At 46.8% G+C, this 12,844-nt stretch overlaps 1 protein-coding gene across 2 annotated transcripts in view; it reads right to left on the bottom strand.

The window, feature by feature from the left end:
* Nucleotides 1–10,988: 10,988 nt before the first annotated feature.
* Nucleotides 10,989–12,844, bottom strand: part of SBNO1 (strawberry notch homolog 1) — a 28,864-nt gene continuing 27,008 nt past the window's right edge. For both annotated transcript variants that reach the window (XM_005524241.2, XM_014253813.2), the window contains exon 32: nt 10,989–12,381. In XM_005524241.2, coding sequence (XP_005524298.1) covers nt 12,239–12,381 — 143 coding nt within the window. In that variant the 3' untranslated portion in view covers nt 10,989–12,238. The remainder of the gene's footprint in view (nt 12,382–12,844) is intronic.

The following is a 12,844-nucleotide window of genomic DNA, read 5'->3' as shown; positions in this document are numbered from 1 at the left end:
AAATGGGAGCATTCCGAGCTCGCCGTGTTTTTCACGGCTTTACACCAACTCTACAAAACTGTGCTCAGAGCAACACTGTGAAGAACAAGATCCCCTGTGTTCTGCTTGGGTTTTATAACGACAGCTTCAAAATATACAATATTCCAAGGGGGAGGCAGAAAAAAGTCCTATAAAGATTAATCTTTCTTCAGCACAATGCACTGCAAGCTTTGGAGCAAACTGTGAGGGCCAGGCTTGATGAGATGGTAAGGCTTGGAGGGCAGCATCATTTATCCTGTAAGAGGAACCCATCAGTATCAGATCTGGATATCTGATGTTTGCTCTGCAGTTTTCCAGGCACAGGTAGCAGTGGTGGCACAAGATACAAGACCCTGGTAAAGGACAAATTTACTGCTTAGCCTCAGACTCCTATTTAAGCTTCAGATGACTTTTGGTTTTTTGGCATTCACTGCAGGGTAGGAAGTACCTGCAAGTTCTTCCCATCTGCCATGTGCTCTGAGGGTTCACTGCAGTTGTTCTGAACCAGGTGTGGCCACAAGAACAAAACCGCCATCGTGCTCAGGCCCTGGGCTGACTATTCAGCAGGGTGACCACAGAGTCGAGCTCCCTTGGAGGGGAGGCCTGTGGTTTCACCTTGTCTGATGTCCCAAGCTGGGCTGTGCTGCTGGAGTTGTGCTCTGCACACACAGACTGTGCCTCGAGAGTGGCAGCTCCAGCTCCCGGGCTGTGTGCAGCAAGCTGCAAGTCCCTGCTCTGCAGCCTGATGGCTTGGTCGTGTTCACTGACAGCAAAAGCAGCTCTTCATCACCAAGTGGCCAAGTCACAGAGCAGGAAATACAGCAGAGCCATTTTATCACACAGGTGACATTTGCAAGCCTCCTGCACGCTAAAACGTAACTTAAAAATGAATGTGTGAGCTGCTTCTTTCCAGCAAGGGAGGATGGACAGACGTGCATGTCTGTCTCTTCAGTCACCAAGAGAAGCACTGATGATGAATTTTCCAGGTACAGCTGCCTCTTCTCAGTTGTGTGATATCTGCAACATTCATTCTGTCCCCCTCCCCTTTCTTCTCTTGGTATTTTCTCTGTTCCCTCCCCTGGTTTGACTTCCTCACCTCTGCTCCTCCCAAACCACTGGGAATACTGAGCAGCCAGTCTTTCCACAGAGTTTGCCTCCAGCCCCTGCTTAGCCAGAGCTCTGACTGATCTGAAGGAGGTTTTCCCTTTCCAAAGCTCTGCGGGGTGGGTGCCATGGCCCTCGGGCGAGGGTGTAAGGAATACACATGCAAAGTGGGATGTTGGAAGGTGTTGGCAGCTCTGCCACAGAGCCAGGGGCCTTGGGCCATGCTGTTAAACAAACTTGTTTGTCCCCTTTTATCTGGAAACAAAACGAAATAGTAATCACAGAGCTCTGCTGTAACACTCATGGGGACCTGCAAATGAAGAGCACAAACTAAGCTTGTTCCTTATCACCTTGGGTTAAATCAACAATGAGAAGAATTAAAGATGGCACAGCAAGACCCTCTTTTTTCCTGGCATGCCTTTGACGTGTGTAAAACATTAAATTTGCGCATTAATTTCAATGTAATTAATTGTTGTCAGGCTTAATGAATTGAGTGACTTGGGGATATTCTAACTGTCCTTTACCCACCACAGAGTCCCATGTGGCAGCAAGGGGAAAGAGGTGGGAAGTTTGTTCCTTTTCCTAGAGGGAGTTTATATTCAAATACTTATCCCCACATTTCTGGTGATCCAGCATCATACATAAAATAACTGCAAATGCACCTGCAAGTCGCTGAGCACCAATTTAATCTTCAAGTCTCCAAACTGCTCTGGTGCTACAACTAAAATGATCAACCAAAATTAAAAGCCTCTGCTAGGCCTAGACTGAAAATTAAGCTTTTTAAGTCTTGGGTAAAGGCAAGGTTTTACCTCTGTGGAAAGCACAAGTGGTAGGGGCAAATGAGTGTCAGCTTTAGCAAACAGCATTTTCAAAAATGCTTTGCAGAGCTGAGTACCGTTCTCACTGGGATTGAGCTCCTGGTGCAGAACCCTTCCTTCCCCAGGACGCTGCCCCTGAGGCAGTCTGGGACCCTGGCATAGAGGGAAAATTGTGCATTTTATGCTTTTTGGCATCAATGTTGCTCCTTTCTTATCGCTTTGCTACAGCTCCTTACATTCCCGTCTCTGTTCCCCACAACTGCTTCCTGCTGATGCTACAAAGTTTCCCTCGTGGTCTTTTTGTTCCCAAGAGAAAGCTGACAGCCCTTGGTGTCCCTCCTCTGTGATCTGCCTTTTCTGGCTGATATTTGCTGCCCGCTGCCTCATCCTCACCGAAAAGCACGCAAACCACCTAATCCTGAATAAAAATAGTTCCCCAGCTCCCACCCTGTTGCCTTCTTACACCTCAAAATCCCGCTGGAAGCTCTGGATTGCTCCTCTCCAGGGGAAGGAGCCCCCTGAGACTCTGCAAGGAGGGCTGTGATACAGTGCCCAATGCAGGAGTGCTGCAGCCAGAGCCAGGCCCCAGAAAATCGTCTCCCAGAGCCTTGCAACAATTTCAGGTAGAAACCTGCACACGTATTCTGGGCAGACTTTCCCCCTTAAATCCCTCCTGACAAACTTCTTCCCAGTCTAGCCTTGCTCCCCACTTCGAGATGGTTCCTCCCAGGGCCAGATGCCATATTATCTGGAGCGACTTTCCCTCCCAGCCTTGTTTTCCTCCTACTCCTGAGTCCTTTGTCTGGCTGCCAAGTGGAGCAGCCCTGCCAGGCAGACAGCTGCTCCGCATCGCCGCACGGGTGCTGCCCTATGGGCTGAGGAGCCGATTCCAGGCCCGTTCCATCTCCGAGGGGGATGCTCTGCCTCGGAGGTGCCAGGAGAAAAAGCAAATAGCACCTGTAAAGCTGTCGGAAGGGACTGGGAGGGTTTAAGATGAAGAGGCCTTGATGGTGCTCTGGGTTTACCTCTGAGACAGTGTGAGTAGAGAGCCTGCTCTCTCCTGCTCTGGCTGGAGGTCTCCCTGGAGGACCGCGGAGAAAGAATGAGAAGTTTCCAAGCCCTCAGCCACAAAAGCACAGGCCTGGAATCTCTCTAATGAAAGTTTTCCTCTTTGCAGTTTGCCAGGCAAACAAACACCAGGCACCAATATCAAAACCAGCTCAGATTCCAATGAAAACCAGCAAAGAAATATTAGAGTAGAAATGAAACTGTTTCATTAAAGGAGGAGAGGAGAGGAGACTCGAGGAGAGGAGAGGAGAGGAGAGGAGAGGAGAGGAGAGGAGAGGAGAGGAGAGGAGAGGAGAGGAGAGGAGAGGAGAGGAGAGGAGAGGAGAGGAGAGGAGAGGAGAGGAGAGGAGAGGAGAGGAGAGGAGAGGAGAGGAGAGGAGAGGAGAGGAGAGGAGAGGAGAGGAGAGGAGAGGAGAGGAGAGAGCTCTTGCAGCCAGGCTGGCAGTGGGACTTGGGCCAAGGGGTTCTTCCTTCCTTACTGTTGCTTGCAGGGATGGAATACCACTTTATCCTATCCCCACATTACAGGGCTTCTCTGCATCATCTTTCCAGACTAACGAGTGCTCCACCCTGTCCGATTCCTTCAGTTTGCCTGGAAGGACTCTCCCTTCTTGCCCTGTGGGCTGGACTCCCGCTTCCCTCCCACTCCTGAGCCCTTGAAGGCTGTGCCAAGGAGTGAGCTGGCACTGCCGGGCTGCGGCACGGCTCTGCCTCTGCCTCCCTCCCCGCATTGCTGTGGGCCCGGGGCAGGGAATACCCCACCCTTTGGCTGGGGCAGAGGAGGCTCCGAGACTTGCTTTCATCCCAGCCCTGTCTGGGAAAGCTCCTGAACCTGCTCTGCGTCTGGGAGCGCAGGAATCCGCAGCAGCGAAGCTGAGTGCTGGCTCGCCCGGAGCGATTCCTGGAGGCAGGCTGGTGTCAAACACCCCTTGTCCATGTGAAATAATCATCCACGTGGCACCTGTGAGAGCTGCAGCTTCAAATCACAGTTTGAAGGGACACGCTGGGGTTAAGCCCCACAGAAAACCTGAATGCAAAGCAAGTGTCACCTGAACAGCGTCATGTGCCTGAAACAAACAGTCAGGAGCACAAACACCTCTGTCCCTCAGAGCCTCCTTGTAACATTCACTGTGCGGCCTGATGGGAGCATCCCTGATTGTTTTGTGACTGGTCATTTGAGCAAAGGAAGTGGAGGAGAGAGTGCAAGCAAAGCCCAGGGCTGGAAAATTGAAATGACTGTGAGGAAAGGAATGCGGAGCTTCACAACAACTCAGAGTTGTCGGGGGTGAGGAGAGCAGGGTGAAGGAGGAGAGCAGGAGGTAAATCACGGTGACAGGACAGCAGTCTCTGGGGTGCCGCGTGTGTCTCTGCCGGTGCCACACAGCCCTTGGCTGGCACTGCCGGGCACGGCACTTCCTTCCCTCACCAGCCCAGAGCCCAGACACAGCTTTCGCCAGGAGTCTAACAGGTCTGCTGAGCTCCTGCCCCAGGACACGGGTCAGAGCAGAAGGGAGAGCCCTGAAATCCCTTGCTGAGCTGGTGTGGGTATGAGGACCACTGATGTGAAGCCTCTGTGCCCAGCCCTGTGAGAATGTGGGTGCAGAGTTTTGCAGCGCCAATTCCTTCTCCCAGTGGAGGCAGTGGGACAGGGTGATAAAGAAGACACGAAGTATTTTTAGCGAATCAAACCATCAAACTCTCTCTAAACATCTACCTGAAGAGCGAGAGCAGCCTCCTGCCCTGGCACGCTGCCTAAAAACCCCTTCTTCCCTCTACAAAAGCACAAAGGGGAGGCCATGGGGTCCCCCCAGATCTCTTGGAGCGGACACGCTCTGGGTCCTCCCCACGGAGCCTCGGCAGCTGCCCCGGCAGATGCTGCAGCCCGGCAGCCAGCTCGCTGTCCCCCCGTGCTCTGTGTGCACAGAAAGGGAGGGACAATCCCGGATGTGAAGGATTTACAGCCCTGGCAGCCGCTGGTGACGGCGATAGCTCGGTCGGGAATTTAAACAGCGCAATGCGAGGCCGAGCCTTGCCAGCGATCAAACACAGCGGCGGAGCCACGAGCCCAGGGCAGAGCCCGAGGCCCCGACACGCGGCCCCAAAGGGCTGTAGGAGGCCGGGCCAGGCTGTGCCATCCTCTCCGGAGCCTCCCCTCTTCGGAGCCTCCACTCTCCAGGACCTGTGAGCCTGGGATGGGCTTTGCTCTTGACACAGGGAAAGGGGGAAGCCAGTGTTGTGCTCAAGCGCACCCTGGGGACAGCCAAGGGCCAGTGGGATGTGTGTGTCAGCAGCCTGAGCTGCGGGCAGCACAACTGCCCCCACTAAAGCCGGCAGGAGCTGTCGCCAGAAAGGTCCCGACCCCAAGCACGGAGCAGCTCTGCCCTGTCCCAAAGGCCAGGCTGGTTTCCCACACGGAGAGGTGAGGCTGGGAATTGTGCAGAGCAGCTGCGCTCAGATCATCCCTGTTCCATTTGTCCCCTCCACCTCTGTCTTCCCTCTAAGTAACTTCAGGGGAGCCCTTACCCAGGAGGGATTAAACCACTTGCACCCTGGTTTATGATTTAACTCTGGCTAAACTGATACAGAGCTCTGCTTCATGCCCTGCAATTCATTGTGCATTTAGCAGGCAAAGTCGGCTTTTCCACTTTATAAACATACAAACCAGACCTGGACTTCCAAAGGAGGAAGCCGTCAGCTCCCGAGCTGCCTCGCTGGCATTTTTAAGGTGTATTATTTACATGCTGGAAAGGAGCCAACCAAAACCTCTCTTAAGAAATTTCTCCCTTACTTACAGAACAAAGTGTACTGCTTTCTGAAAATTAATAAATAAATTCTGAGGTTTGGGCATCTTCATTTATTGCTGAGATCTTGGCATCATCACTTTTCCATATTTGGGAAAAATGAGAATAAAAGTCAATGTTAAATGATGTACAAAACTAAGATTAGTCTGTTTACCCCAGACTAACTCTTTGGATAAAGGAAAACTATTTTAATACTTTGCATAAAATATGCATAAAATATGAAGTCGATGTTTTCCAATCTTGATACAGTTTTTATAAATCATCTCTCTTTTTTAAGCCCAACACAATTAGCATTTTGAGAATGTTGTGAGTCTGCTCTTAACTACCAATAAAAACAGTTTAATTAACCAGTGACATTAACCAGGTAAAGTGCCAGGATTCAAGTGGATTGAAAGAAAAGCTGTTTGGATCACTAGAACATGACTTCTGCTAGTCTGAGGGATCCTAAAATGGCATGACAATGAGTGTGTTTAATGGATGTAGATGTGTTGCTGAAAGGCGTTCCAGCATCTCTGTGGGCAAATTCCAGAATGGAAAATTAAAAGAGGAAAGAAAAAAAAAAATCCCATAGTAGCAATCAGTTTAATTTATTTAACTTTTTTTTTTTTTTTACCAAAAAAGAAAGAACTGAGTACAGAGTCCATGATGTTTCAGTTTGTCATTTTGGGGGGGTATAAATCTCTCTAAACACTGCTGATGTTTTACTGCCAGGCACTCAAAGTCCTGCTGCTCTGGGGACATTTGGCACACGCCAGTGTCGGCTGCGGGTGCAGAGAACCTGGGACACACAGCACGACCCCAGGCTGCAGGATGGAGGCTTTCAGCTTGGCAAAGGTTCCCATGAGGGCAGGCAATAAAAACACCTCACACAGCTCAGCTGAAATCCTACGTGGCTTTGGGATTCTGTCACCTTGGACTGTTAAAGGTGGAGACTGAACAAGTACTAATAGCAAAGCCCTACTCAAAAAAATCAGTGTATCCTTTGTGCAGAGGCAGATTCCCTGTGAGTTATTGCAGGGCTGGGGTACAGGGAAGGTGCCGAGGCAGTGAACACCCACCTCCAATAAAACTCAATATGTCAATGACTGAAAAATAAATCAAATTACTTGGCAAATAAAAATGTGATTCTGTGACTGCAAGGAAGCTGGCATTTTCCTGGTTATCTTCTCCAAGCCAGGAAGAAGAGACATAAATATGTATGGCATCAGAAATGGCAGCAGAAATGTCTTTTTATCCTTCCCAGTACAAATTAGGTGTAGGAAAACGACTCCTCCACAGAGGCCCCTCTCACTGAAGTGATGCCCTAAGCACAGCTAAGTTCAGAGACACCAACCAAAGTCAGCTCTTATAAAATAAAATGGAACACACGTTACTTCAGGTATTGACACCGCAGGACATCGCCTAAATCTGAATATAATTCTCACTTTGGTTTAGCTTCCTGTTTTAAGTGCACCAAATGCTCCGTTTGAGCTTCCACACAGACATCTCAGCATCCTTCACACACAGGCTGCCAGATTCACAGAATCCTGGATATTGGTTCAGCAGCAGGCAAAAAAAATTTCTTCCATGAGTTTTGGCCTCAGCTTAACCCTGTCCAGTTCCTATTCTTGAATCTTAGTGATGCCTCAAACCTCTTTCACTCAAAAATTATTTTGGGCCAACAAAGAAATAGTGAAGCACATCAGATCCAGGGAGTTCTCTCCAGGGTTTTACATCTCACTCTCTTCAGCACAAGCTTCTAGGGACAACCTGCCTGCAGCTGCTCTAAGTGGGGCTGAGAAACAGCACCTTACAGCCTTTTCTTCCCTGAAAAGAAGAAGAGAGTTGCTGCTTTTTAAACTCATTCTACAACCGAAGCAGCACCTGGGGCCGATGCTGCTCCCAGGGAAGGGCCAGCCCGAGATTTCCCAGGCTGTGCTTGTGTTACTTTGTTCCTCCTGCCAGCCGTGTCCCTTTCCAGCCCCCAGCACGGAACCAAAGGCTGCAGCTGCCAGCACTGACACCACCAGCCCCTTTCCTTCTCACCATTCCCCGTTTAAAGCTCACAGTGACCACAGAAAGTACCAGAAGTATTTTGCTGCTATTTGCAGCTGCACACTTCTCGCCCTGGCTCTGGTCAGGCTTGGCAAACCGCTGAATTCAGGGAACAACTGCACGGCCACAGCCCTTCCCTGCAGCTGGGGAAGGGCCAAACCCACGGGACAGCTGCTGGGAGCTCAAGGGCTCAGCAAGAGACAAACAATTAATGGGATTTCTTATTCACCTTCAACTTCAATATAAATATATTATTTTTACCTGGCAGTTAAAAATCTGCACTGCTTTGTCCCAAGGTAAGAAAGTTTCATTATGTGCATTTAGAACATTTAGATGTGACAGGAAGATCAAAATTTTCCCAGGAAATAACATTACAATATCACATCTTTTCTTCTCTCAATCACTGCCATTCTGGAGCACTTTTAAGATGGTTCACATTTAATATAAAAGCAGTAATAGACTTTGACATGTTAGAACTTCATTCTAGAACTCTGATTTTTGGAGCTCACTGAATGCACAGCTGGAGTTACCAGTAAGTGGAAGAAAACAGAAATGTTTCTAGGATTAAAGTTCAAGTTCTGAAATGCTGAAAACAATGAAGGAAACAATCTGCATCAAAACTCAAATATTTGTTTCTCTGACAGAGGCACTAAGAAGTCAAAACACATCACTGAAAGACATTGAGTCCATTTCTCTCAAGGGAATCCATTTTACACTAAAAATATAGAATAAACCCACAGAGCATCAAAAGGATCATGAGAGACAGACAACAGAGTTTAGAAAAAAAAATGATGACAACACATCTACAATGTACACACACACCCTGGAAGGTTTATATATGCTCTATATATATTTCAAAGTACACACAAGCTGCCCATGTGGCAGGTTGAGAAAATAGGAATACATCTTGGGAAGGTCATGAAGGAAAAAACCACAGAGGAAAACAAGAGTTATTTACATTCAATAATTCAGTAGCCTTTAACACCTCTATATACAAACAGGCTCTATTTATGTACAGACTGCGCTGGGAGCCGAGTGAAGTTATTCCAAACACAAAAGAAAAATACAAAACCCCTTGATAATTCACTTGAACAAGCGTTTACAGGTTGCAGAGATTTCTCCATTTACAAAGAAAATACTACGCATGGAACAGAGAACTCGCATCTTTGGGGAACTTGAAGTCCTTACAAGAAGTGTGTGCTCCCACTGAACCACACAGCCACTGGAAGAAGTGGAATACTTGCAGTGCAAGGAGGTTTTGAGGAGGGGTTATAATTGCATTTATCATGCCAGACATATCTTAATTATGAAACTAGTTAACAAGTCATAATTTAGTTGCTGTCAAGGGGCAGTTAGAAAAGAGAACCCAAAATTTGGGTTTTCAGTTCCCAAATCAACTCAAATATGTACCTTCCCCTTCTGCAGCAGAATTCCAAAATCCACACAGTACAGAAGCTGCTGCCATTTTACACGTGGCACTGCCCCTGTTACCAGAGCCCTCTGTCCTTTTTAGGTTTTATACCCATTTCAGATGTACAAAGCATTTTGTATTTCATTTTGTACAAAGCAGATCAATACCCCACAAGCAGGAAAATACAGAGACCACCCTTGCCTGGCCTGGTAATTTATGATGCAATAATTGGTCTTTTTTCTCCTCCCCAGGAGGATGTTTGTCTCACAGGCAGTGCTGCAAAGGAACACCACTCACTGTTCTTGCCCATCCAGGGCAATTTGTATTCCCTTTCTCCCCAAGCTTTATCAGCAGCTCATGCAGAGAACAAATACCAAAATCCACACCCCAAGCACCGAGTAGGAATTTTCAAGAGAGAAAAACGTTGCTGTGGCTTGAAGGCTGTTTTCTTATTTTCTGATGTTAACTCTCAAGATGTTAAAACAGTCCAGAGCCATGGCTGCAGCTGTGTTAGTAAGAGGATGGCAAAGCCAAGGCAGTGATGGTGAAAGGAGCGGGCAAAGAAGAGCAAGTAGAGGAATGGATTTCTGGAACAGGAACAGTTCCTATGGATCTTGGAAGTACTGTCAGCTTTTTTCTCCTTCAGGAGACAAAAGTCCATGGGAAGTTTAAAAGGTTGAAGCAAAGTGGTGTGGTTTGCTCATCAATACAGGGAATATCAGATGTGCTCATCCCAACAATCAAAGTGAGCACACCAGGCTGAGAAGAGCACTTAGGAACTGAGTGTATTTAAATTACCGTTTAAAAAAAAATTAAAAATTACTAATTATGAATCTACCCTTTCCAGAACTATTTTATTGAGGATCAAGACCTAAAATGTTACATCACCATCTCAGATGGCAGAAGTTCCTAGAGCAAGTAACAATTAAGCAGCAGAGACAGGGCAGTCCACACTCAGCCTGCCGTTACTGGCACTTTGGTTTGCTGTCTGCTGCAGTAGTAATCTGTCAACAACTCCTCAAAATCCCAGCCCTGCTCCTGGAATGGATGCCAAATACATCCCCTGGTGGGTACAGAACACAGGAACAGCCTCCCCCACACCCTGTGCTCCAGAGTTTGCCAGGGCATCATCAGCTCCCAGTGCTATGAGAGCGCTCAGGCTCCCTCCCCTTGCTCTCAGCAGACTGAAAATCCCCCAACACCGAGCACCTGCATTCAGGTATTTACAGAGGTACAGCAGGACAGGGGGAGCAGAGGATTTATTCCAGATCTGCATTTCCAGTTATCCCAAGCATGAGCAAGGGATTCATCCCCCCTGACCAGCTCAGACTGGGGCTGAGGGAATCGGGCAAACTTCCTTCTATTATCAGGCAGGGGCTTGGTGAGCACTGAGCTGCTGGCACAGGGAGCGTTAACCGGAGCCCCAGGAGCAATAATTCCACAAGGGAACCCCCTTCAGCCCTGCTCTCTCTGACCCTTGAGTGGCTCACCGAGTGCTTCAGAGGCGCCACACCTGCAGCCATCCTGCTCTGGAACTGAGCCTTCCTTAAAATACACACGGATGTTTAGACAGAGTTTAGTTCTTGCCTCATTAGCGAGTTCAGCCGAGAGATTTGGGCTGCAAGACAGAAGCTTGGTTAGAGCAGCCTGGAACATGCCAAGTCCTGTCGAATTCCAATTGTACAGACTTGTTAGTTTTTTTGGAATATGGTGATTGCCTAAACAAGACTCCACTTCTTGTTAGTACAATAACTTTTATTTGACATCTACAAGATCATTATCTTGTAGTTTTTTGGACAGGTTTATACAATCTCAATTTTTCAATAGTGCAACCTGTGCAAGCAAGAAATGACAAACATTGTCCTTCACTTTCTTATAAACATCTACTATTATAGGCAAAACAAAACTTACCCATATTATAGATAAGTGACTATTCACATTTGTACATTACAATTTCTTTTAAACAGCTCCAGATAAACTCTACAATGTCTTACAACATATTAAACATAACAGAAACAGCACATACAGCGGAACCCTCAAGTGTTTCCCATTCTCTAATTTACAGCTCAAGTAAGGTTTCATCTTACAAGTGACAAATTAAATTACGTTAATGAAGTAAAAAATATAAGATTGTATGCCAGATGGAAGTGAATTTGCACTTAAGTTTCCATAACCACCTCAGATTAAGGAAATGCTTCAATTTAAGGAAAACAGGCATCCAGCCATCTTTGCAGTACACATTAGGAATACCATTAATACATTAAAAACGAACTAATTTTAATTTAAGATGTTTATCACAAAAAGAACATGTTGTAGACTCAAATATATAACTCCCAGGAGAGAACCAGAAAAAATGCAACACCTGGGTATAAACACTATAAAAATGCAATAACCAATGCTGTACAACTAAGATTGTGTTTCTCTCTGAATTCCTGTCTCGTGTGTTTATGCTGTCCATGCCCGTTTCCAAAGACATGCACTGTCAAACAGAAACTGGGAAGGAACTTGAATGCATGATGTGCAACCTCTAGGTTTCATGCTTTTATAAACTCAAATTGAAGAGAAAAACCCAATATATATTTTCTATATATATACTCAATACATGCATTCGAGATCTCCCACAGCAATGGCATCGATGCACTGCGTTAAACCCTGAGCACTGTATGACAAGATAAAAATAAAGCCTGCTTGGGGATTTTCAAGCATTTTCAAACAAATTGTGGTTTGTAGCTTAAAAGGCCAAAAGTAAAAGCAAACAGGAAGCACTACAGAGAGCATAAGGAAAGACAGATGCACCACCATAAACAACTGCTGGCTTTCAGTTCTACCAACCTTTTTAGATCTCTTTATTCCCAAAGCATTCGAGACACAACTGAACTGAAAAAGTTATATTTCTTTGGAATCTGTCCCTGATTTTTATGCAAGTGATATGCTTTTACAGCCTTTTCCTCAAACACCAAAGTCAACACCTGTAGCTTGTCCTCTTATGCGCTGTTGAGGTTGGTGATGCTCTGGGGGTGGTGCTGCTGCCAGATCTGCTGCTGCTGCACTGCGAGCTGCTGCGACTGGTCGGACGTCGACAGGAGGTTCACGAGGGGTGACACACAATTTGCAGGAATGATCAAACCTGAAAACACCAACACATCCATTGTTTCACAAAAATGCCATCAGTTGCGTTCATTAAGACCTCAGGCTGATGATTCCACCCTTTAATTTATGCAACATTCAATAATGACTGTGCTGATGTCAGGTCTAATCAGCACAGCCACAAGTCCTGCTCCTCCTTGAGGTTGTGAAGTAGGAGAAAGAAGTTCCCATTTTGCCTGACAACAAACTTTATTTTCATGTTACCCACTGTCATGAGAAGTCAGCTATTTTTGCTTTTCTAGTCTCACAGAAGTTACATCACCATGCAAGTTTACACATGTTAAAACCTACTTCCAACATCCTAGAAAACTGGTACTAGAGGAGGAGCTGCCATGATATTGGCACATCCACAGGAAGTCCACATTCAAGAAAACGTTTGCAGAGTTTGGTTTCTGAGTCCCTGTTTTGAGGGCTTTGCTATGAGGTTTAGTGAAGAGACAGTA

This window comes from Pseudopodoces humilis, chromosome 20 (genome assembly GCF_049639895.1).
Source record: "Pseudopodoces humilis isolate 2021_Gansu_Grassland_sample_001 chromosome 20, ASM4963989v1, whole genome shotgun sequence".
NCBI lineage: Eukaryota > Metazoa > Chordata > Aves > Passeriformes > Paridae > Pseudopodoces > Pseudopodoces humilis.
The sequence above is the reverse complement of the archived record's forward strand: the minus strand, read 5'-3'. Positions and strand labels throughout refer to the sequence as shown.